At 42.3% G+C, this 26,300-nt stretch overlaps 1 protein-coding gene across 3 annotated transcripts in view; it reads left to right on the top strand.

The window, feature by feature from the left end:
* Nucleotides 1-37: 37 nt before the first annotated feature.
* NCBP1 (nuclear cap binding protein subunit 1) overlaps nt 38-26,300 on the top strand; it is a 50,101-nt gene continuing 23,838 nt past the window's right edge. Inside the window, exons 1-9 of one of the 3 annotated variants that reach the window (XM_059657428.1) lie at nt 38-464; nt 12,760-12,848; nt 13,629-13,729; nt 17,359-17,515; nt 18,242-18,349; nt 18,789-18,910; nt 20,129-20,198; nt 20,672-20,887; nt 25,467-25,564. In XM_059657428.1, coding sequence (XP_059513411.1) covers nt 431-464; nt 12,760-12,848; nt 13,629-13,729; nt 17,359-17,515; nt 18,242-18,349; nt 18,789-18,910; nt 20,129-20,198; nt 20,672-20,887; nt 25,467-25,564 — 995 coding nt within the window. In that variant the 5' untranslated portion in view covers nt 38-430. Of the gene's footprint in view, nt 465-12,759; nt 12,849-13,628; nt 13,759-17,358; nt 17,516-18,241; nt 18,350-18,788; nt 18,911-20,128; nt 20,199-20,671; nt 20,888-25,466; nt 25,565-26,300 lie in introns of those variants that run through there. The other 2 variants (XM_059657429.1, XM_059657430.1) reach the window with 2 other exon arrangements.

Consider the following 26,300-nt stretch of genomic DNA (forward strand, 5'->3'; position numbering starts at 1 on the left):
CCGGGAAACCAGAGAGCCCGCCCCCGCGCCGAGAGAGGGTCTGAAATTGAGGCGGGGGCTACAGCGTCCCTCCCTGACCGCCCGCCTCCTAGCGTGGCTCGCAGCCCCGGGCTGTAGCTGGGTGAAGAGGTGTTGCTATCTCCTGGCCCCGGAAGGACTTAGAGCGAATGGCGGGAGAGGGGAGCCGCTAGAGGAAGCGCGAGGGGACGGTTGCGTGCGGACCTGAAGCCCGCGGCCTGGGGAGCCCCTAGACACCGCCGCGTCCAGCCGGCAGCGCCGCCTTGCGCTTCCGGGAGCCCGAGCGAGCGAGTGCGCCTGCGCGCCGGTCCCTCGCGCGCCTTGCCGCTGTCCTCGCGCCGGCCGGCGTTCCGACGGTTCCTTCGGTGCTTCCCGCCCGCCTGCTCGGCTCGGCAGCGCGGGGACGTGCAGCATGTCGCGGCGGCGGCACCGGGACGAGAACGACGGTGAGTACCGTGGGCCCGGCCGCCGAGGCCGCTCCCAGGTGGGGGCCGAGGTTTGGCTTCCTTGGTCTTTGGGTCTCGAGGGAAGGGGACGGGAAGCCTTCCCACGGAGCGAAGGAGGGTAGCACACGGGAGTGTGTGGCCTGGCGACTTCTGAAAAGCTCCTGCTCCCCCCTCCCCCTCCGCCCCGCCCCAGCGCCTTTAGTCGTTGGCTGGTAGGAGGCCTTGGGGGGGCCCCACGTCTCTAACGACTTTTCTGGGTTTGGTCCTTAGCACCACGGAGCAGGGAGGTAAGCACACCTGTGTCTGGTGCCGCCTCTTAGGGACGGTGACGGCGACCCTCTAGTCCAGTGGTTCTCAACCTTCTGGCCCTTTAAATGCAGTTCCTCATGTTGTGACCCAACCATAAAATTATTTTCATTGCTACTTCATAACTGTCATGTTGCTACTGTTATGAGCCGTAATGTAAATATCTGATATGCAGGATGGTCTTAGGCGACCCCTGTGAAAGGTTTGGTCGACTGCCAAAGGGGTCGCGACCCACAGGTTGAGAACCGCTGCCTAGTCCCAGTCCTCGTTTTGGCCCTCAAGCTGCACCTGAAAAGGACGCTGGGCAGATTACTGAGGGAGAGGAACAAAGCAGTGACTGAAAGGCCTGATGGATCTATCCTATGGGATCTTCCTCCCCTACCGATCATTGTGGATTTGCCTTCTTTTCAGCTGCAGGGAAAGAGATCTCTATCCACACCCAAGAAGTCGCTCATACACACATGCGTGTGGTTCACTTAGATTTTCAAAGGCTGTAATTGTGTTTCCCTGGTGTAAGGACGGCTGGCAAACTACCTGAGGGCTCTTAGAGATTCAGGTCCGGGTTGTCGTCTCCACTTGGATGGTTGTGCTCATGGAGACCATGGTGCATCATAAACACCAACAATAATTGTGTTAAAAACAGAAAAAAGGATGCTTACATTACATAATCAGTCAAGAGCACACATACAAAGAAAACCTAGTTCTATTAATATTTTAATGTTCCTTGAAAAGAATGTAGTGTAGTGGTTAAGTGGGCAGACTTTGAAGTCGAGGGTTTAAGATTAAAGCTAGATAGACTACCATTTAACCTTGTGATCTTGCCCAGGTTATATCACCTTTTTAAACCTTAGTCTGTACTATAGAAGATGATACATATCTCTTACTGGTCTGTAATGGTTAAATGAAATAATACAGTGATGAATGGCATGTGATGTCTATTTTATCACCTGTTAATGCTTAAGAGGTGATAAACATTGGCAGATGTCAATGATGTAAGAAAAAAAATAAAATTTTTTAATTGAATTAATTTTCTCTAACATATTTCTCTCCTTGAATGTTGGTGCAGTTGGGAGTAGGTAAACCTAAATCACATGTATTTGGTTTTAACAAGGAAACAACAGATTTCAGCTGGCGCATGGCTCAAGCGTTCGTTCTCCCCTGACACCCCGGGATGTAGAGTTTTCGTGTAATGAACATGGAGCCACAGCTGGCAGTGCTTAGATGCCAGTGGGAGCAAGTCCAGGTGCTCTTCACTACGCAGTGTGCTCATACTTATTTTAACATGGGCTTTTTGTATAAGGTGCATTTGGGGCACAGAAAATACAGTTTTCATATGCTTTGAATTTGATTGATCAAAAACTAATATGTTTTTTTTTTGTACATATATTTTTTTTTATTATTGCTTAAAGTATTACAAAGGGTATTACATATGTATCCATTTTATCCCCCCGCCCTAGACAGTCCCCTAGCCTCCCCTATCACCCAGTGCCTTATGTCCATTGGTTATGCTTATATGCATGCATACAAGTCCTTTAGTTGATCTCTTACCCCCCTACCTCCTGCCCCCCAACCCTCCCCGGCCTTCCCGCTGCAGTTTGACAATCTGTTTGAGGCAGCTCTGCCTCTGTATCTATTATTGTTCAAAAGTTTATAATGGTCTCTATTGTCCATGAATGAGTGAGATCATGTGGTATTTTTCCTTTATTGACTGGCTTATTTCACTTAGCATAATGCTCTCCAGTTCCATCCATGACGTTGCAAATGGTAAGAGTTCCTTCCTTTTTAGAGCAGCATAGTATTCCATCGTGTAGATGTACCACAGTTTTCTAATCCATTCATCTACTGATGGGCACTTAGGCTGTTTCCAGATCTTAGCTATGGTGAATTGTGCTGCTATGAACATAGGGGTGCATATATCTTTTCTGATTGGTGTTTCTGGTTTCTTGGGATATATTCCTAGAAGTGGGATCACAGGGTCAAATGGGAGTTCCATTTTCAGAAAAACTAATATGCTTGAAGTCATTACTTGGGGTTTAGAGAACTTGAGCCTTATAAAGTTATTTCATTCTCTTTGCTTTCCTTATACTTCTTTTCTCCATTCCCTCTTCTCCCTTCTAGGGTAAACCTATTGGGAGAGAAAATGTTTCCAGAGGGCAATTTGGAGAATTGGATTTGAATATGTAAAAACGCAACTTTTGCTTTGGTTATTGGGATGCTGGCATAATTTTCTTGAGAGTTAGTTCTTTTAATACCAGCTGGCAACTAAATCATTGTCCATTCTGGTCTTGTTGCAAGAACCTCAGAAGTAAATTACAGAGTTACTTAATCAGAGTTTACTATGGCAAATAATTTAGTACTGGAGGGGCAGTTTATAGTCTTGGTTACTACACCAAATCTGGAACTTTTGTAAATTGCCACAATTTGTGTAATGATTAGCTAGGGCTTACCCTAACCAGTCATCTGAATCAAGTGTTTTATATACTTTTGTTTTAGTTGAGCATCTAGTAATTTTTTAAAAATTAAAAATATTAGAAGCTTAAATATTATAGGCTATGTTATAATCATAAGCTGAGTTATTATCGTGTAATAGATACATCAGAGCATTTCTGGATTATTGTCAGCTCTTAATCCGGTACTGATTGCCATGACTTTCCATATACTTAATGAGATAAAATCATTTATTCTACAAATATTCAACAGTGCCAAGCATTGTCCTAACTACAGTACTGGCAATACAGCAGTGAACAATGTAAAGATAGAAAACAAATCAAGTAAAATATAGTGTATCATATGACAATAAGTCACATGGGGAAAAATAAAACTAAGTAAAAAGGGCAGAGACTGCTGTGGGGGAGGAGTTGCTGTGTTTTCTATAGGTTGCTCAGGGAAAGCCTTTCTAAGAATGGCATCTTGCCCTAGCTGGTTTGGCTCAGTGGATAGAGCGTTGCCCTGTGGACTGAAGGGTCCCAGGTTCAATTCCAACCAAGGGCACATGCCCAGGTTGCTGGCTTGTTCCCCAATTGAGGGTGTGCAGGAGGCAGCTGATCAATGATTCTCTCATCATTGATGTTCTGTCTCTCTTCCTCTTCTTTCTTCTCTGAAATCAATAAAAATATATTATTAAAAAAACTTTAGAATGGCATCCTTAGAAGGTAAGGGAGCAAACTAGATGGCTCTATGGGGGACAACAAATGCAAAGGCCTTAAGGCTAGAACATTCCTGTCTTATTCACAAAACAGCAAGGCCAGTGTAGCTCCTGCAGAGTGAGTGAGGGAGACAGTTATAGGAGGTAAGATCAGAGAAGTAGCAGAGGATCAGCTCATAGAAGTTGATTTTAAAATTGTATCTCTGTGTGGAGACTGAAGTATCCAGGATCCAGGGAAACAGGAAACTATACCAACGAAGTTCACCTGTAGGTCAATTTATAAACAAGGAAAGGGAAGTCCAAGTGAAAATGTGTATGGATACTGGTCCAGTGCTAAATCTAACTTATTTATTATCTCTTTAAGAGTATTTCTGAAGCTTTTCAGTTATTATAGGATATGCATAGGATAATAACTGTTCAGTACATTGTTTTGTTCTTTTAAGAAAGTATTTAGGTTGTCCGTAATATTAGCCAAAACCCCACATTAGCCCCATTTAAGCTACTTAGAATTAGATCCTTATTCTTTAGACTAATTGTTTTTTTACTTAACTATCCTATCTAATAAAAGAGAAACATGGTAATTAGCGTACAACCGCTACCCTTCCCATTGGCTAATTAGGGCAATATGCAAATTAACTGCCAGCCAAGATGGCGGCCGGCAGCCAGGCAGCTTAAAGTGAACATGAGGCTTGCTTGCTTCAGTGACGGAGGACTCCAAAGTTCCCCGCCTGCCGCTGCCAGCCTCTGAGCTGCAACTCTAAGCAACTATGTTACAAATATATAAGCTAAACAAAACCCCAGAAACCTGCTTTAGTCGCTGGGCTTCAGCCAGCAGGATCGCAACATTGTTTCAAATACAGAAGGTAAACAAAGGCCAGAAACCTGCTTTCAGCAGGGGAGGCCTAAGAGCTAGAGCCAAGCCTCAGAGCTAAAGCTGGCCCAGAATTTAAAAAAAAAGAAAAAAGGAGCGGTTGGGAGCTTCAGTCACCCGCCAGCCTGAAAACAGCCCTCAGCCCCTCACCTAGACTGGCCAGGCAACCCAGTGAGGACCCCCACCCTGAAGGGTGTGTGACCAGCTGCAAACTGCCATCAGCCTCTCATCCAGGCTGGCCAGGCACCCCGTTAGGGACCCCCATCCTGATCCGGGACACCCTTCAGGGCAAACCAGCCAGCCCCCACCCGTGCACCAGGCCTCTATCCTATATAGTAAAAGGGTAATATGCCTCCCGGCACCGGGATCAGCGTGACAGGGGGCAGCGCCCAAACCCCCTGATCGCCCTGCGGCTCTGTGTGTGACAGTGGGCGGGGCCACAACCTCCCTATCGGCCCTGTTCTGTTTGTGACAGGGGAAGGCGCCCCAACCCCCTGATCGGCCCTGCTCTGTGCCTGATAGGGGGGAGCTCCCCAACCCCCTGATTGCCCTGCGGCTCTGTGTGTGACAGGCTGCGGTGCCCCAACCCCCTGATTGGCCCTGCTCTGTGAGTGACAGGGTCCGGTGCCCCAACCCCCTGATTGGCCCTGCTCTGTGTGTGACTGGGTGCAGCGCCCCAACCCCCTGATCGGCCCTGCTCTGTGGGTGATAGAGGGCGATGCCCCAACCGCTCCCCATCGGCCCTGCCTTGAGTGTGACGGTGTGGCGCCCCAACCCCCTGATCCGCCCTGCTCTGTGTGTGACAGGGGGCGGTGCCCTAACTCCCCTATCGGCCCTACTCTGTGAGTGACGGGGGGAGCTCCCCAACTCCCTGATGGGCCCTGCTCTGTGCGTGGCAGGGTACGGAGCCCCAACCCCCCTGATTGACCCTGCTCTGTGAGTGACAGGGGGGAGCTCCCCAACCCCCTGATTGGCCCTGCTCTGTGCGTGACAGGGGGTGGCGCCACAACCTGCCCATCGACCCTGCCTTGAGTGTGACAGGGGGCGGTGCCCCAACCCCCGAATCGGCCCTACCCTGAGCGTGACTGAGGGTGGCAACACAACCTCCCAATCCGCCCTGCTCTGTGCATGACAGGGGCAGCGCCCCAACTCCCCAATCAGCCCTGCTCTGAGCCTGACCAGGGGCTGCACCCAGGGATTGGGCATGCCCTCTGCCACCCGGGAGTGGGCCTAAGCCAGCAGATCGTTATCTCCAGAGCGGTCCCAGACTACGAGAGGGCACAGGCTGGGCTGAGGGGCCCCCCTTCCCCCCGAGTGCACAAATTTTTGTGCACCAGGCCTCTAGTCTATATATATAAAAGGCCAATCTACTAAGTGTCCAACCATCTGGGTAATGACGTCATGTAGCAATGCCTGGCTTCACCTGGCTTCCTCTCCCTGGCACCTAGCCTCCTTGGAGTTTCTTCAGTCCAGGAACACAACTTGCTTTATAGCCAAGTGGAAACATTTCACACTGTAACCAAAAGTCTGTGAAGCATTTTCACATGCTTCATCTCATTTGATCCTCACAGTAGTCCTGGAGTAGGTAGATAGGAGACTTGGTGGAATCCTATTTTCTTTTCATTAGCCAGAAAATGGAGATTTAGAAAGCTTAGAAACTTGACCCGACTGAAAAGAAGTAAAAAATTGTGGACCTTAAACGTGACTTCAGGTTTTCTCACTGCGCAGAATATAGTCAAACACTGCTGCAGTTAAATATTTTACTCTTTGTTCTCTCTGTGTGATCTACAATAATAATCTGCTTCGTGTTCATATTTATTGCTGTGTTGCTGACAATTACTTGAAAGAAGTCGGGGTACTTCACTGGGCTGGAAAAAGGTTAGCTACATCTGGAAGCAGGTCTAATTAAGCAAGTTTACTCTATATCTATAAAAGGCTAAGCTGACTCATGCATGTGCAATACATATAAAGCTCTCACTGGCACCAATCGCACGCATGTGTTTTAAGCTGTCATTGTCAATCGTGAATTTGGTTGACACTTCTATTATAGAGAAAGGGCGAATAACAATATATTTCTTCTAATTAATTTCCTTTCAATGTGCATGAATTCATGCACCGGGCCTCTTGTCTTCTATATATACAAAAGCTAAGTGTCCGTCTCACCAGTAGCTATGATGCTCACTGACCACCAGGAGGAAGACACTCAACACAGGAGCTGCCATGACACGTCCTGGCCATTTAAAAATAAACAGCACCACAGACCTGGTGCTGACAAACCAACACTCGGCTTCCCCCAAGTGGGAAACAGGCCCCGCCACCACCCTGGAGCAACACCCCACCAAAATGGCACCCAACACTGCCAAGACCCCATAGCACAAAATGTGGCCCACAGCCCAGCCCAGAAACGGTCGCTGCGGGCACCGGGTAATGACGTCACATAGCAACACCCAGCTTCCTCTCCCTAGCAGCTAGCCTCCTTGGAGTTTCTTCAGCCCAGGAACACGACCTGATTTATAGCCAGGTGCAAACATTTTACAGTTTAACCAAATGTTTGGGAAGCATTTTCACGTGCCTCATCTCATTTGATTCTTACGGAAGTCCTGGAGTAGGTAGATAGTAGATTCAGTAGAATCCTATTTTCTTTTCATTAGCAAGATGTGAATAGCGATATTAAAATATTTCTTCTAATTAATTTCCTTTCAGTGTGCATGAATCTGTGCACCGGGACACTAGTAGAAAAATAAAATGAATAGAAGTAAAGGGATTTGTTACTTTCAGGAAAAGTATAGCTTGTCTCAGAAGTGATGGTTATCTCTGCTTTAAATCTGCAAGGTCAAGGTACTTTATTTTGCCCTATTTTGTAGGTTTTTGTTACTTTACGTTCTCCTTTTATCTTGTTGGTTTTTGTTTTTGACTTTATGGATCTAAAACTTCTTATAGTATATCTAATTCTAAATAAGGATATAATGTATAGGACAACATATCCATATAAAATTAGAATCACCTTACAGGGGGAAAATTATTTGGTGTACCAAGATCCTTTTAGATGGGTTTAATAGAGACTTGCTACATCTGTTCTATACTAGCCAAGGGTGTCTGTGAGTGAAGTAGCAATATGTAACTTTACTTTACATTGCAAAACTGCTACGTAGTTACATCCTATCTAATAAAAGAGAAACATGGTAATTGGCGTACGACCGATACCCTTTTCATTGGCTAATCAGCGAGATATGCAAATTAACTGTCAGCCAAGATGGCGGCCGGCAGCCAGGCAGCTTGAAACTAACATGAGGCTTGGTTGCCTCAGTGACGGAGGAAACCAACGTTCCCCGCCTGCGACTGCAGGCCTCTGAGCTGGCAGTTTAAGAAACTCTGTAACAAATACGCCCAACTTCAGCCAGCAGATTTGCAACATTGTAAGCAAAGGCCAGAAACCTACTTTCAGCCTAGGCCTAAGAGCTGGAGCCAAGCCTCAAGCTAAAGCTGGCACAGAATTAAAAAAAAAAAAAAAAAGGGGGGGAAAAAAGGAGCGTTTGGGAGTTCAGTCACCCCCAGCCTGAAAACAGCCCTCAGCCCCTCACCCAGACTGGCCAGGCACCCCAGTGGGGACCCCCACCCTGATCCAGGACACCCTTCAGGGCAAACCAGCCAGCCCCACCCGTGCACCAGGCCTCTACCCTATATAGTAAAAGGGTAATATGCCTCCCAGAACCGGGATCAGCGGAGCCATGAGGCCTCCCGGCACTGGAATCAGCATGACAGGGGGCAGCACCCAAACCCCCTGATCGCCCTGCGGCTCTGTGTGTGACAGGGGGCGGGGCCACAACCTCCCTATCCACCCTGCTCTGTGCCTGATAGGGGGGAGCTCCCCCCCCCCCACGGGCCCTGCTCTGTGTGTGATGGGGTAGAGCCATAATCTCCCCCTCGGCCCTGCCCTGAGTGTGAGAGTGGCGGCGCCCCAACCCCCTGATCCGCCCTGCTCTGTGGGTGATAGAGGGCAGCACCCCAACCCCCTGATGGGCCCTGCTCTGTGCGTGACAGGGTACAGAGCCCCAACCCCCCTGATTGGCCCTGCTCTGTGTGTGACAGGGGGTTGCTCCACAACCTCCCCATCAACCCTGCCTTGAGTGTGACAGGGGGCGGTGCCCCAACTCCCCAATCAGCCCTGCTCTGAGCCCGACCAGGGGCTGCACCTAGGGATTGGGCCTGCCCTCTGCCACCCGGGAGCAGGCCTAAGCCAGCAGGTCGTTATCTCCCGAGGGGTCCCAGACTGCTAGAGGGCACAGGCCAGGCTGAGGGACCCCCCCTTCCCCCCCCGAGTGCACAAATTTTTGTGCACCGGGCCTCTAGTTTTAATATAAAATCTATTCTTGCTTTGGGAGCTACCATAAATATGTTTGTTTTAAAATATATTTTTATTGATTTCAGTGAGGAAGGGAGAGATAGAGATAGAGGTAGAAACCTCAATGAAGAGAATCATTGATCGGCTGCCTCCTGCATGCCCCCCACTGAGGATTGAGTCCACACCTGGACATGTATGTGCCCTGACTGGGAATCGAACAGTGAACCTCCTGGTTCATAGGTTAGTCGCTCAACCACTGAGCCATACTACCCAAGCATAAATATGTTTTCTTGAGGGTATGTGAGGACATGTGTTGTAGTTCAGATATAGGACTGTGTACTTGCATTGTCTAGCTTTTCTTTGGAAATCCTTTCTGACCCTACAGTGTCATTTCCTCCTTTTCAAGCTTACAAAAGGGGCAAGGAGGGAAGCTTTAAAAACCAGGGTATGATTTCAAACTGGTATGGGAATAAGCCAGCTGGACAGCTAATTTAGGGAAGTTGTGGAATAAAGGGTTGCCAAAGTAGATAGGGCAGAAAGAAGAAAGCAGTGGTTAAAGTTTAAAACAACTAACTGCTCATACAATTTTTCAGCCTGTACATACTCCCAACCTTATTGGAATCTGGTTCTAAGGAACACTATTAGCATTCTGCTTCCTAGAACAGAATTTTTCAACATCAGGCTGAGTTATTCTTTGTGGTTGAGAGTTGCCCTGTGCAATGTAGTATATTTAGCAGAATCCCTGGCCTCTACCCACTTGATACTAGAAACACTCCCCAAATTGTGATGACTAAAATTGTCTCCAGCAATTGTCAAACAACCCTTAGGGAGCAAAATCTCACCCAGTTGAGGACCACTGCTCTGGGAGAATGCTATTTTTAATGTCCTGGCTAATAGCTTACATAAACATTGCATCAGATAGGCAACTTTTATTCAATGAATGAATCCCAGAAATAGAAGACCTTTGAATGAAAGTTGGCTCTTCAGATAGTGGAACCTTTATAGATCTTATGACTTAGATTTGATGTATACTTAAGATTCAAGGTGATACCCTAGCCGGTTTGGCTCAGTGGTTAGCCTGTGGACTGAAGGGTTGTGGGTTCGATTCCGGTCAAGGGCACATACCTCCAGTTGCAGGCTCAATCCACTGGGAGGCAACCAGTTGATGTCTCATATCGATGTTTCTCTCTCTGTGTGTCTCCCCCACCCTTCCATTCTCTCTCAAAAATCAATGGAAGAAATATCCTTGGGTGAGGATTAACCAAAAGAATCAAGGTCACTGATCTCAGAATGCCACACATGTCCACAACTTTACACAGGAAGATGTCTCCAAGACTATATCTCAGCTGCATGCATGTTGTATTTCTTATGGCATTATCCCTTCAAAACTGTATTCAGTGGTTTTTTAAGCCAGATCATAATGATAACTAAGGGGTGGAGGAGACAAGACACAGAGTGCTTTACCCTGTGGCCTTTACATCTGGTCCTACCTGGATAGTAACAGATTGCTTTTATTCAGCATAACATTTAAGTGGTATGCAAAACAAAGATCATTTCAGTCATTGGAGCAACTTAACACCCCAGGCTTCGAATAGCCAAATGCTGTGTTTTATGATAATCATCATATATTTCAAGCCAAATGGTCCCATGGCAAATGAACTTTGTAAAAATGGCTTAGTTCTTTAGGCCGTACAAGTCTGGAGAAGATTGAAGTTATGTATAACTTGCTTCTGGGTAACCCTATATCCAACTGCAGATTTTCATCATTAATACAGGTCCCCAGCACAGTTACAGACTACTGCTCCCTTGTCCCCATGCTATCCTAACAATCTAATTGTTGGGAGCCCAAAATTAAATTATACCCCAGTTGGTGTGGCTCAGCAGTTGAGCAACAACCCAGGAGGAACTAAGAGGTTACTGGTTCAGTTCTGGTCAGGGCATATGCTGGGATTGCAGGCTTGATCCCAGGTGGGGAGTGTGCAGGAGGCAGCAGATTGATGATGTTTCTATCTCTCTAGCCTTCTCCATTCCTCTCACTAAAAATCAATAAAAACATTAAAAAAAAATTTTTTTATTATATTGGGAGACTAACCAGCATCATGTGTAGCATCAGCATTATGTACCATACTTAGCAATATTAGTTTTAAATTTTTTAAGTGTATGTTATTCCACAAAAGGATATGAGGTCAGTATGTTATGGTTTTATTTTAATTCTCACCCAAGGATGTTTTATTGATTCTTAGAAATTAAGGGGGGTGTGGGGGAGAGAGAGAAACTTCGATCAGTTGCCTCCCGTACGCGCCCCAACCAGGGAATCAAACCTTCAACCCAGGTATGTGCTCTGACCCCATCAAACTGCAAACTTTTTGGTGCACGGGATGACAGTCCACCAAACTGAGCCTCCGGGCCAGGGCAGTATGTTAGTTTTAAACAAAATAGTAAGAGATCACTAACAGCAAGAGTCTGAACAGTAGACAGTCCAGTGCTTAAGGTTGATGATTTGTAGCACAGCTTCATTCAACTTGAATTCTTTAGCAACTGAAAGGACAGGTAGATAAAATATATTTTATTGATTTCAGAGAGGAAGTGAGAGGGAGAGAAAGATAGAAATATCAATGACGAGAGAGAATCATTGATCAGCTGCCTCCTGCATGTCCCACACCTGTGATCAAGCCCATAATCTGGGCATATGCCCTGACCTGGAATTGAATAGTGACTTCCTGGTTCATGAGTTGATGCTCAACCACTGAGCATCACCGGCCAGGCTGGAAGATTTTCTTTTAAGCTTCTTTAAAGAAGAATCCTTTTATTCCACAAAAGGATGTGAGGTTTTTTGAACATAATAGGATCAATAGTTAAAGCAGGGAATTATAAAACTCATACTTTTCCCCCACCAATTATTTGGTAGAGTGCTGAGGACTTTCTTTGAGCATATATGTCTGATTGTAATTCCCATTGCTTGGAGTAAACTGTACCTTAGTGTGCTGCATGGTCTACAGAGCCAAAACTATTAATTGAAGAATGAGGAGCTCAGATGCTTGTAAAGCTTGTGAGGAATTCTAATGTTTTATTCTCCTTTTCTCATCTATTGAAGTTTTCCTCTTTATACCTAATATAAAAGTTTTATTTTCTAATGAAGTCTTTCCAAAGCTTCAGTTTGGTTTTGCACCATATTTTATCAGTTTACATAATAATTTTATTATGACAATGCGTATTCCTAACACTAACAGGTTTTAAGAATAAGCAATTGAGGAACAATAAACAACTCAAATGTAAAGAAGGGAAGTAGCAGTACATGATGTTAGAGAGTGCTCTGTCTGCCAGTGGATAGCACCATTCCTGTCCATCCACAGAAATGCAGAGGGCAGCTTCATTCATCACTCGTGGGGCACCTTTTACACAAAATTTAACATAAATAATGCCTCCTAGAATTTATAGTAGCCCTGGGTATGGAGACTGTTGGTTAACTAGCCTAATTTGAGAAGTGGAGGATCAGTTAAGAGTTTTTACTGTATGTAAAAAGTGGGGCTTCTGGTAAAAAAGAGACTATAGAATAGCATTTAAAAAGTTAAATGAAATTTGTGACAGTGAATTTATCATGGAATGTTAACTTTTTACGTTGTTGAAACAGGGGGACCAACTCACAAAAGGAGAAAGACCTCTGATGCAAATGAAACTGAAGATCATTTGGAATCTTTAATATGCAAAGTAGGAGAAAAGGTATGCACCAAAATAGGTATAAACTCTGATGGGCTAGGGTTGTAGTTGACGGTACTTTGATTAATTTCATCAGCTGAAAGCTTTGGTCTGTTTTAGGCACAGCTTGTATTGCCATGCCTCTGTATCCTAGAGTATGCGCATCAAAAACATTGGGATGCAGCCAAAACCGGTTTGGCTCAGTGGATAGAGCGTCGGCCTGCGGACTGAAAGGTCCCGGGTTCGGTTCCGGTCAAGGGCATGTACCTTGGTTGCGGGCACATCCCCAGTAGGAGATGTGCAGGAGGCGGCTGATTGATGTTTCTCTCTCATCGATGTTTCTAACTCTCTATCTCTCTCCCTTCCTCTCTGTAAAAAATCAATAAAATATATTTAAAAAAAAAAACATTGGGATGCAGATAATTGAGAATAAATGTTTTTAGCACTTTTCATAGAATATGAGTCACAAGATATTTTAGGGAATAGTCTCTCAGTTTATAAATGAAGAGCCAAATAAATCCTGGTAATTTGCCCAGTGTTATATAGTAAGTGAATTAGAGAGAGAGAACAGAGCTGTGATGTCCTCATTTCTAATACTCTGTCTTAGACTGCTTACTTTTAAATTTTCACTCATTCACTTTTCATGGATTTCTAAAAAACAGTAACTACTTGAATTGATTTATATTAAACCTGTCTTAGTGCCTTGTGTGTGTAAGACTTTAACTTTTTTTATGCTCATCTAGAAAATTTTAACTTACTACTTGCTAAGTACTTGACAGATTTGTAATATGCTGTCCTCCACAGAGTGCCTGCTCTTTGGAGAGCAACCTAGAAGGCTTGGCTGGTGTTTTGGAAGCTGACATTCCTAACTACAAGAGCAAGATCTTACGGCTTCTTTGTACAGTGTATGTATGCAAAAGATTTATGAATCCAGGTGATAATGTATTATCTACTCTTAAATGCTTTGGGAAATGTTAAAAAATGTGTTTATGTTCTGTATGTGATCAGTTTTCCTTCTATTGGGGAATTTGTACGAATGAAATGACCTGTGGCCCTTTGGTTAACTCTTTTTTTCAGAGATAGATAGAACTAAAATTGAGCATTTTCCTTATGTTTTGTTTCTTGCAACCTGAGAATCATTTGAGTTGACTTTATTTAAGTGAGAAAGTATTCAGAGAATTTCTTTTAAGCATGGACATTTAAATATATATAATAGAATTTAACTTGTATTTTACCAAACAAATTTGAGAATTAAAGTAATTCTTGGAAGCCTGAGAAGCTTTTGAAGTATTATTGGGCATCATCTTTCTGAGTTAGATTAGCTAGAACAAGTGTCAGCATTTAATTTGTGAGGAAATTAAAGTGAGAAAAGTCTAACATGGAGTCATGAAACAGTCTGTCTTAGTGGTAGAATTAGCAACCTAGAGTTTCTCATCTCTCCAATAGAGTGAATTGCATGCCTTAAAAGCAGTAGCTATGACTTCTGGATTAAGGGGATCTTTGTACTTTGTGTGGAACTAGAGGCCCGATGCACGAACTCTGCCTCTGCCTCTGCCTCCACCTACCATGGCTTGGTCTGGAAGGACCTCCTGAGGACGTCCAGTCTAATTAGCATATTATGCTTTTATTATTATAGATTGTAAATTATCTAGGTATTCTTGAATTTTGAAGGTGATTTATAAGTTGTCATTTCAGTTATTTTAAAATGTTTTTAATGCTTAAAGCTCTCTCTTTTTTTTTTTTTAATTTAAAAAATGTACATACAGCCCTAGCTGGTTTAGCTCAGTGGATAGAGTGTCAGCTTGTGGACTGAAGGGTCCCAGGTTCGATTCTGATCAAGGGCACAGGCCCGGGTTGCGGGTTCGATCCCCTGCAGGGGACATGCAGGAAGCAGCCAATCAATGATTCTCTCTCATCATCAATGTTTCTCTCTCCCTCTTCCTTCCTCTCTGAAATCAATCCTATCTAATAAAAGAGAAACATGGTAATTAGCGTACGACCGCTACCCTTCTCATTGGCTAATCAGGGCGATATGCAAATTAACTGCCAGCCAAGATGGCGGCCGGCAGCCAGGCAGCTTAAACTGAACATGAGGCTTGCTTGCTTCAGTGACGGAGGACTGCAACGTTCCCCGCCTGCCTTGCTGGCCTCTGAGCTTGCAGTTTAAAAAACATTGTAACAAATATAGAAGCTAAACAAAACCCCAGAAACCAGCTTTCAGAGAGCTGGGATCTCAGAGCTGGAGTTGATACATAGTTTCGATTATAGAACTGAAACAAACCAGATACCTGTTTTCAGCAGCTGAGGCCTCAGAGCTGGAGCCAAGCCTCAGAGCTAAAGCTGGCCCAGAATAAAAAAGAAAAAGAAAAAAAGGAGCAGTTGGGAGCTTCAGTCCCAGCCTGAAAACAGCCCTCAGCCCCTCATTCAGACTGGCCAGGCACCCCAGTGGGGACCCCCACCCTGAAGGGTGTGTGACCAGCTGCAAACAGCCATCATCCCCTCATCCAGGCTGGCCAGGCACCCCAGTGGGGACCCCCACCCTGATCCAGGACACCCTTCAGGGCAAACCAGCCAGCCCCCTCCCATGCACCAGGCCTCTATTCTATATAGTGAAAGGGTAATATGCCTCCCAGCACCGGGGTCAGCAGAGCTGAGAGGCCTCCTGGCACCGGGATCAGCGTGACAGGGGGCAGCGCCCAAACCCCCTGATCGCCCTGCGGCTCTGTGTGACAGGGGGCGGGGCCACAACCTCCCTATCCGCCCTGCTCTGTTTGTGACAGGGGAAGGCGCCCCAACCCCCTGATCAGCCCTGCTTTGTGCCTGATACGGGGGAGCTCCCCAACCTCTGATCGCCCTGCGGCTCTGTGTGTGACAGGATGCGGCGCCCCAACCCCCCCCCCACCCCACGGGCCCTGCTCTGTGTATGACGGGGTAGAGCCATAACCTCCCCATCGGGCCTGCCCTGAGTGTGAGAGTGGCGGCGCCCCAACCCCCTGATCGGCCCTGCTCTGTGGGTGATAGAGGGCGGGGCCCCAACCCTCTGATCCGCCCTGCTCTGTGTGTGACAGGGGGCGGTGCGCCAACTCCCCTATCGGCCCAGAGCGACGGGGGAGCTCCTCAACCCCCTGATGGGCCCTGCTCTGTGCGTGACAGGGGGGAGCTCCCCAACCCCCTGATGGGCCCTGCTCTGTGCGTGACGGGGGGAGCTCCCCAACCCCCTGATCCGCCCTGCTCTGTGCATGACAGTGGGCGGTGCCCCAACTCCCCAATCGGCCCTGCTCTGAGCCTGACCAGGGGCTGCACCTAGGGATTGGGCCTGCCCTCTGCTACCCGGGAGCAGGCCTAAGCCAGCAGGTCGTTATCTCCCGAGGGGTCCCAGACTGCGAGAGGGTACAGGCTGGGCTGAGGGACCCCCCCCCCCCCAGTGCACAATTTTTTGTGCACCAGGCCTCTAGTAAAAATATATTTTTAAAAAATGTACATACAAATTGAAGCTGTCAGTATTTTTCATTTAACCTCTCATAAAGTAAAAATAATTTCAATTATAATTTTTCAAAGGAATCCGGTTAGTATTTAGGAAGATATGTTCTTGGACTAAGAAACTAAGAAAAATCAGTTTGCTGTAGTTACCCATAAGATGTCTTCTGTTTTGCAAGCATTTGTTAGAATGGGGTAGATTTATGCTTAGACTCAGATGAGTCATGACCTTTTTAGGAGTGCAGGGATTATCAATGGAAGGATTTTTTTTTTTTTTCTTAACCTAAATTGCCCTTCTTTGCTAGGTACCTTAGAAAAATAGAATAAAATAGATGAGAATCTGAATGATCATGAGTTCCTAATTGCTTTTCTTTTTAGCTAATTTCTAAAGGCTGCCTAAATTAGGAAGTAACATTTGCTTTTTCCTAATTTATTATTGTAATCCTCTTCTTTTCAAATAACTTTAATGAAAATTAACACACTTGGAGAAAGCAAACTGGGATATAAAGAAATTTCCTATATCAGAGTACCATTTTAAAATTTCAATAATTCAATAATTTAACAGAAGCTTGATTGAAACTAGTTTTAGTTCTGAATAGTGTTTCTCAAAATGGAATTCTTATGACATTTGGTTAGCTAAGTTTAGAAATGCTGAATCTCCCCCTTAATGATTCTGCATCAAAGAAACTTGTTTGACCCAGTATTTCCCAGGTATTTTACCATGAAACTGTTTTGTATGGAATTGCTATTCAGTTCCACTAAAAATGTTGGACTAAAAACTGGTTATATATTTTTTTTGTTTGGTAACTTCATAATTCTAGTGCATTACTTTTTTAACTCTTGGATTAACTAATTAGAATTAAAATAAAAAATTATAGGGGCCATGTCAGCAACTCTTCTCAATATTTATGCCTTTTCTGAAGTAGTTTTGAAAACGGCCAGAAGTAATCTTGTTTCCAAGTCATAAAATGATAAAAGGTTTATGTAATACAAAATTCAGCAACTTAACATAATGTTTATTTGGGGGTTTTCTTCTTGTACTGGGTTTTCAAATCAGTGCACGTCTGTTACCTGAGAAGTTGACAATTTATACAACATTAGTTGGATTGCTGAATGCCAGGAATTACAACTTTGGTGGAGAATTTGTAGAAGCCATGATTCGTCAACTTAAAGAATCTTTGAAAGCAAACAATTATAATGAAGCTGTGTATTTGGTAAGTTTTATAGGTTTGGTTTTTTTTTGGGGGGGGGGTTGTGTTTTTTATTTGTTTTTGGTATATTAAGACAGGGATGGAGGTGAACTACAATCAAATAATTTGTCATTTCTCTTGAAATACAGTTCCATGCTCATCACAATAACTGCTCTTTTGAAACTATTCTCATTAAAGGTACCACAGAGTTCATTACCAAGTCCAATGGTTTCTTAATCCTAATTCTCTCTGTAATATGGGATTCTTTACATCTGTTGGTTTTAGCAGCACCACAGCGAAATAAAAAAGATTATACGTTGAAGAAGCTAGAATATCACAGTCTAGGTTCTTAGTATAGTATAGAATGGAAACGTATAAATGCACAGATTCCTGTTCTTCATAAGATCTGTCACAATTACTCAGCTCTGCTATTGTAGCACAGAAGCAACCATAGACAATATGTAAACACGTTGACTGTGTTCAGTAAACATTTACTTGTGGATACTGACATTTAATTTTATATAATTTATATATGTCAAAGTATTGTTTTGGATCTTTTTCAAGCATTTAAATATGTAAAAGTTATTCTTAGTCCATAGGCTATGAAAGAAACAAAAAAAATACATAAAAACAGACTAGATTAGGCCCTTGGGCTCGAGTTTTTCAGACCTGTGGCTTGCACCTTCCAAGTTTGTTTTGTAATTATTATAAGGGACATTTCAATTTAGTAGAAATTGTTTCCTCCAACAGGTTCGTTTTTTATCTGATCTTGTGAATTGTCACGTCATTGCAGCCCCATCAATGGTTGCTATGTTTGAAAATTTTGTAAGCGTAACTCAGGAAGAGGATGTACCTCAGGTAAGAAAACTCCGTATGTTGAGTCTTGTCCATATAGTACCAGGAATTTTTGACTGGTAACCCTTTTAAAATAATGTTTTTAATGCTTATAGCTCATTTTTTTAATTTAAAAAATGTACATACCAATTGAAGCTGTCAGTGGTTTTCATTTTAACCTCCCAAAGTAAAAATAATTTACTTAAAAAGAAAATATAATAGATTATCATGCTATAAAATCTTAATATCTAAAAGTTAAGTCAACTAGTATTCTGTTAGGTTCTTATGACCTCTCATGTTAAATGATTCTGTCTAGTAAAACTAAAATATCTAGAAATGCTCTGAATGAGACAGATGTCTTAAGTCCTGTTAAATAGCTTTCACGGGAATTCATTCAAGAATACAATATGAATGAAAATTAACTAGCACATATTTTAAACTTACCTTTTAAAAAATTCTTTAGGTGCGACGGGATTGGTATGTGTACGCATTTCTGTCATCTTTGCCCTGGGTTGGAAAGGAATTGTATGAGAAGAAAGATGCAGAGATGGACCGCATCTTTGCCAACACCGAAAGCTATCTTAAGTAAGGGCACAATTCATAGTTCTCTTTGTTTAAAGAATATCTTCCTGATAGCATAAATGTTTTATGTGTTATCTGCTTTAGTAATAGTAATACCATTTGAATTGCATTTCTCAAAAATAAGCTGTGGCGTTTCCTAAAGCTTTTTCTAGGTAATCTCATACCCCTACTGTTGTAAACTTCGTTGGAGCAAAACAGTTGGTAACATAGCTGCTTTTAAGCTACTCTTGTACATATTACAAAGGCATAAAACATCTTAACACAGTGGTTCCAGATACTAATGTGCCTAAGAATTACCTGTGGTACTTGAGTATGCTCTAAACGCAGCCCCAGACCTACTGACTCACAGTATTTTAGAGGTTTGGACATCTTTACTATTAATTGATTTCACAGTGGAGAACATACTACAACGTGCAATAGTACAATGTAGGCATTTTAGGTAGGTAAATCCTAAACCAAGTCCTTATAACAGTGGTCCTTAGCCTTTAATACTAATAATAGGACTTATTAGTAAACTTAGGCTTTATTACGTCGTAGGTAGGTACTTGCTTTGTGCCCCTTATGTTTTTCAAAATATGTTTGTTACAAGTTTCACTTTCTGTCTATTCATAGATATTTCTTTGGATATTGTTAATATCTACTTAGTCGGTTACAAATAAAGCTAAAAGAAGTCTAAAAATAGAAATCTGCTTTTTTATCATATTAAGCTACCTTTAAATGTCAGACTTTGAAAATGTTTTTATATTTTTGAAAAGTTATACTGATCTTCTTAAAAAGTGTGGATGTTTGCCAAAGAATAAAAACTAAAATGTATGAATATTCCAGCATTTGGGTGCTGGTATATGTCCTTCTCCCCTTTTTATCTATGTGGTAGTCCAATATGCACACTCTTCTTTACTTGCTTCCCCGCCCTTTAATATAACTTGGGATTTTTTGCATAAACACATATAGCTCTACCTCATTCTTCTTAATAGTTGTATAATATTCCACTCTTTTAATGTGCCATAATTTCTTTAACTAGTTACAAGTTGGAGATATTTAGGTTAATTCCAGTCTCTTGCATTATGAACAAATGTTTCAGTGAATATCCTTGTACAAATGTCTTTGTATACATCTGCAAATATATTTGTGGGAGACATGAATTCTTAGAAATGGCATTGCAGCTGAACATCTTTTCATGTTTTTAAAAACCTAAATAATAGATTTTCATTTTATCTTTAGAAGACGCCAAAAGACTCATGTGCCCATGTTACAAGTGTGGACTGCTGAGAAACCACATCCACAAGAAGAGGTAAATTAATTTCAGTCTCTTGAGATATAGGCACAGTCAGCTCTTGAGTAGATTTTTATCTCTTTGATTATTCAGGTCATTCCATTTATATACCTTAGCTAGGTTTCCACATTTCCTATCAGGGGCCCACCTCCTCATAGCCCTAGGCATATAGTAGATATTTAATAAATGTTAGAATGTAATTGAAACATTGCCTGTTCTGGAGAATTGCAGGTATCATAGAGTTGACTTCTTTTTTTTTTTAAATGCCCAATTTGAAGAACGTAAGGGGTAACAGCTTCAGACAGATACTGACTTGATAACATCATTAAAACAGAAACAGCACCATTCCTTTGTACTATATTTAATTGAAAATTAGCTTACTTCTCTGTACCCTGTATTTTAGAAGTAGTGGTTTTTGGTTTTGTCTACTGAACATGTTATTTCTTCTAGCCTCCAAATATATATTAATTATTAAAAATTAATGTCTTTAGTATTTAGATTGCCTGTGGGCCCAGATTCAGAAATTGAAAAAGGATCGCTGGCAGGAGCGGCACATCCTAAGACCTTATCTTGCCTTTGACAGCATCCTGTGTGAAGCATTGCAGCACAATTTGCCTCCTTTTACACCACCTCCTCACACTGAGGACTCGGTGTACCCAATGCCAAGGGTCATCTTCAGAATGTTTGATTACACGGATGATCCTGAGGTATGTGACCAATTAAAAGTTCCTGTCAAAGGGCCTGTGTTGCATTGTATTTATGGTTTAATCGTATTTGAATTATGCCTGTGATACATTTTAAATTTGAGTTTGTTATCTAAGAGGGTATATAGCAATGAGGTTAATAGTTTAATTCAGTGAATGTTATCACTTCATTATGCAAGAAATTATATTTAGCATGTCTATATAGATTAAGAGACAGCACAGTTTGCAATTTAAGAGAGTAAATTTGAGCCCTGGCCAGGTAGCTCAGTTGGTTGAAGCGTTGTCCATATACCCAAAAAGGCTACAGGTTTGATTCTGATTAGGGCACGTGCCCAAGTTTCGAGTTCAATCCCTGGTCAGGGCATTACAGGTGGCAACCAGTCGATGTTTTTCTCTCACATAGATGTTTCTCTCTCTCCCTTCCTCTCTAAAAATCAATAAAAAGCATGTCCTTGGGTGAGTATTAAAAAAAGAGAGTAAGTTTGAGAACCAGATTGGTTTGTGTTTCAATCCTGGTTTAGTCATATCCTAGCTGTGTGATCTTAGATGAGTTAGTTACCTCTTTATCTCAGTTTCCTAACGGAATAATAATAGTAGTGTTAAATAAAGTTGTAAGAGGATTAAGTTATTAATAAACATAACATGCATAGAACAAAATGCAATAAATTATGAATGCTCAATAATTTTATCTATTATTTCCTCTTTTTTTAACTCTGGTGCCGTGTCACATATAGAAATTTTTTGCTATTTGCAACCATAGTAAAACAAAGATGTATATTTTTGATATTTATTTTATATATATATAAATGCATTTAACAAAGAAAAATCAACCAGAAAAAAGAGTTTGCATGTCACCTCTGACACACGTGTCATAGGTTCGCCATCATTGGTCTAGTGTGAATGAATCTAAATTATAACTCTTAAAATTTTTTGTCAGATCAGCCAAAAAATATACTTTTTGGTATGCTGCAGAATTTTAATAATTAGTTATATGTGCCATGAGACAAAAAAGGTTAAAAATCGCTGGCTTAGTGCATCCCAGTCAGCATAGATTAGAATTTCTCAGGCTCAACTCAACTAGGTTGGATAATTCTTTGTTGTGGGACTCTGTCCTGTGAATTGTAGGATGCTTAGCAGCATCCCTGGCCCCTACCTTCTAATTACTAGTAGCATTTAGTGGCTAAATGCCAATTGTGACAACCAAAAATGTCTCCAGCCATTGCCAGATGTCTTCTTAGGGGCAAAATGGCCCCAGTTGAGAACCATTGGCATATGAACCAGTATTACCACCTAAGGTCAAACTTGAGTTTTCTTTCTCCTATCATAAATGGCTAATGACCGGTGAAAATTTGAAATATATAAAATCAAACTCGGAGTAAAAAGTTGTCAGATAATTGGTTATGTTTTTGAAGTTACCAGTTTGCAACCCACTTTGCCTATCTATAATAATCTATAATAATAAAAGCATAATATGCTAATTAGACCAGACATCCTTCCGGATGAAGCCGGGGCTGCAAGGGAAGCCCAGGTCCCAGGTGTCAGAGGGAAGCTGGTGTTGGCAGCTAGGGGAAGGAAGGCCTACTCTTTTTTTTTTTTTTATATTTTATTGATTTTTTACAGAGAAGAAGGGAGAGAGATAGTCAGAAACATCGATGGAAGAGAACCATCGATCAGCCGCCTCCTGCACATCCCCCACTGGGGATGTGCCCGCAACCCAGGCACATGCCCTTGACCGGAATCGAACCTGGGACCTTTCAGTCCGCAGGCCGACGCTCTATCCACTGAGCCAAACCGGTTTCGGCAGGAAGGCCTACTCTTGCAGGAATTTCGTGCATTGGGCCTCTAGTCTATAATAAAGAAGGGTAATATGCTAATTAGACCAGACAACCAAACAATCTTCCAGATGTCCTTCTGGATGACCTTCTGGATAAAGCTGGGGCTGCGAGGGCTGAGCCCGTTGCATGAATTTCATGCATTGGGCCTCTAGTCTTTAATAATAAAAACATAATATGCAAGTCAACCAAACGGCCGAACAACAGAACAACCGTCCAGACAACCTCCTGGACGAAGCCAGAGCTGTGAGGGCCGAGGAAGCCAGGGCTGCTAAAGGCTATTCTTGCACAAATTTTGTGCATCGGGCCTCTAGTATTACGTATATAGTAAAATGCTTTTGGCCAGCATTATGTAATGGTTTAATTTAGTATGGCTAATTGAAAGTCTAATTTACATTTAAGACTGCTGGAATCTTTGTGATTCAGTATTTATTTGTGCAAGGGGAACTGGAATGGGACCTCAGAATTTGTTTCACCTGTACTGTTTACACTTAATTGATGTTGTCTCTTTAATGTGCCCAGAAGAGCATAAAATACGAAAGAACTGTTCTCAAAAGGAAGAGGATTTGGGTGTTTTTGTTCGGGCCTTTGGGGGAAAGAAAGTTTATGTAAAAAAAAAAAATTATAGAGATTGAGTCTATAATAGTAAATAATAAACTCTTTGAACCTATTTGCTATGCATGTACTTTTATAAAAAATTAAACAATATGTACATAATGTTTTTTAACTTTTTAAAAAACAATATAATGTGGCTATGTTACAATGCATACATGATTTTGTTATGTCTATATGGTATTTTAAATAAAATTTTCCCTCCATGTTTATTATGGAAGTAATCCACCTTCCTGGTTTAAAATAATAAATCAAACAGTATTGGAGCCAAGATAGTCTCTTCAGTAAGTGGTGTTGGGAAAATTGGACAGATATATGCAAGAAAATGAAACTAGACCACCAACTTACACCATACACAAAAATAAACTCAAAACGGATAAAGGACTTAAATGTACGACAGGAAACCATAAAAATTCTAGAAGAATCCAAAGGCAACAAAATCTCAGACATATGCCGAAGCGATTTCTTCACTGATACAGCTCCTAGGGCACTTGAAACTAAAGAGAAAATGAACAAATGGGACTACATCAAAATAAAAAGCTTCTGCACAGCAAAAGAAACCATCAACAAAACAACAAGAAAACCCACTGTGTGGGAAAACATATTTGCCAATGTCATATCTGATAAGGGCCTAATCTCCAAAATTTATAGGGAACTCATACAACTTAACAAAAGGAAGATAAACAATCCAATCAAAAAATGGGCAAAGGACCTAAATAGACACCTTTCAAAAGAGGACATTCAGAAAGCCAAGAGACATATGAAAACATGCTCAAAGTCACTAATCATCCGAGAGATACAAATCAAAACAACAATGAGGTACCATCTCACACCTGTCAGGCTGGCTATCATCAACAAATCAACAAACGACAAGTGCTGGAGAGGATGTGGAGAAAAAGGAACACTTGTGCACTGCTGGTGGGAATGCAGACTGGTGCAGCCACTATGGAAGACAGTATGGAGTTTCCTCAAAAAACTGAAAATGGAACTCCCATTTGACCCTGTGATCCCACTTCTAGGAATATATCCCAAGAAACCAGAAACACCAATCAGAAAGGATATATGCACCCCTATGTTCATAGCAGCACAATTCACCATAGCTAAGATCTGGAAACAGCCTAAGTGCCCATCAGTAGATGAATGGATTAGAAAACTGTGGTACATCTACACGATGGAATACTATGCTGCTCTAAAAGGGAAGGAACTCTTCCATTTGCAACGTCATGGATGGAACTGGAGAGCATTATGCTAAGTGAAATAAGCCAGTCAATGAAGGAAAAATACCACATGATCTCACTCATTCATGGACAATAGAGACCATTATAAAGTTTTGAACAATAATAGATACAGAGGCAGAGCTGCCTCAAACAGATTGTCAAACTGCAGCGGGAAGGCCAGGGAGGGTTGGGGGGCAGGAGGTAGGGGGGTAAGAGATCAACCAAAGGACTTGTATGCATGCATATAAGCATAACCAATGGACATAAGACACTGGGGGATAGGGGAGCCTAGGGGACTGTCTAGGCGGGGGGGGGGGGGGGGGAAATGGACACATATGTAATACCCTTTGTATTACTTTAAGCAATAAAAATAAATAAATAAATAAATAAAATAAACAAACAGTATAGAGCTAATGATGTACAACAATTATTTTTTTAAATATATTTCTTTATTGATTTCACAGAGGAAGAGAGGGAGAGAGAGAGAAACATCAATGATGAGAGAGAATCATTGATCGGCTGCCTCCTGCACACCCCCCACTGGGGATGGAGCCCACAACCCAGGCATGTGTCCTTGGCTGGAATCGAACCCAGGATCTCTCAGTCCACAGGCTGACGCTCTATCCACTGAGCCAAGCTGGCCAGGGCATACAACAATTATTTTGTTTCACATAAGAATTGAGGTGGGCTATGATAGTATGGTGTCAGATGTATAGAAGAAATATTGCAGCTGATACTCATTCTGTTGTAGATGTAAGTGAATACGACGATGACATTTGCTGAAAATACAGAGCTTTCACACTTTCTTTTATTCCCAGTACTCAATATAGTATCAAACATAAGCTCTCAAATATTTGTTGAATAAATGAAAGAAAATATCTTTTTTAGGTCTGTAGTATATACATTTGGTTTTCTTTCCAGGGTCCTGTAATGCCAGGGAGTCATTCTGTGGAAAGATTTGTGATAGAAGAGAATCTTCACTGCATCATTAAGTCCCACTGGAAGGAAAGAAATACTTGGTAGGATTCTTTCATGTTACTTTTAAAGTGGAGAAAATGTAGCAATTTTGATAAGTTGATAAGAGCAAAAATATATGTTAAGAGTATAAAAAAAATCTCCTGACACCCTGTCTTGCTAAGACCAATCTACTTTGCTTCTCAAAATAGTACTTTTCTGAGTGCTTTATAGTGCTATAGTGCTTTATAATAATGCATATGATGCCGGCTTTTTTGTGTGGACATTTGTAATATGCTATGGACAAATTAATTTGAATGACAATATTTTTGGTGTGAATATTATGGGGATAAATGAATACTAATGGTTTTGCTGTGTTTTCTAGCATTTAGACACTTAGCTTGGGAAAAGTTTGCTTTTAATATTTTCTTAAACCTTGGAAAGTTTGGTTTAGATTTTAAGGTGGAAAGGAACATAGTCTTTTGGGAGTGGCCTGCCTTATTAAAACTTTTTAAGTTAGTATATTGAATATACTTCCTTAGTATTGTTACTTAAACTCCTGACCTTTCAAGGAGTTTTGGATGCATTAAAAAATTTTCCTGTGATAGACAAAATAATATGTGCTGCAGTGAAGTAACTGAAATCTAGAAGATTCCAGAAAAGATTTCTGTGCCGAGCCAGCTCAGCCAAGGGTTCGGCAAGCCTGAGAGGGGGCGGTGAAGGATGAAAAAAAGACAAAGAGAATAAGTTGGGTCTAGCTGAGGCCACAGAGATCGATCCAGACTGTAAGCTGAGCCTTTA

Source organism: Myotis daubentonii, chromosome 11 (genome assembly GCF_963259705.1).
Source record: "Myotis daubentonii chromosome 11, mMyoDau2.1, whole genome shotgun sequence".
Lineage (NCBI taxonomy): Eukaryota > Metazoa > Chordata > Mammalia > Chiroptera > Vespertilionidae > Myotis > Myotis daubentonii.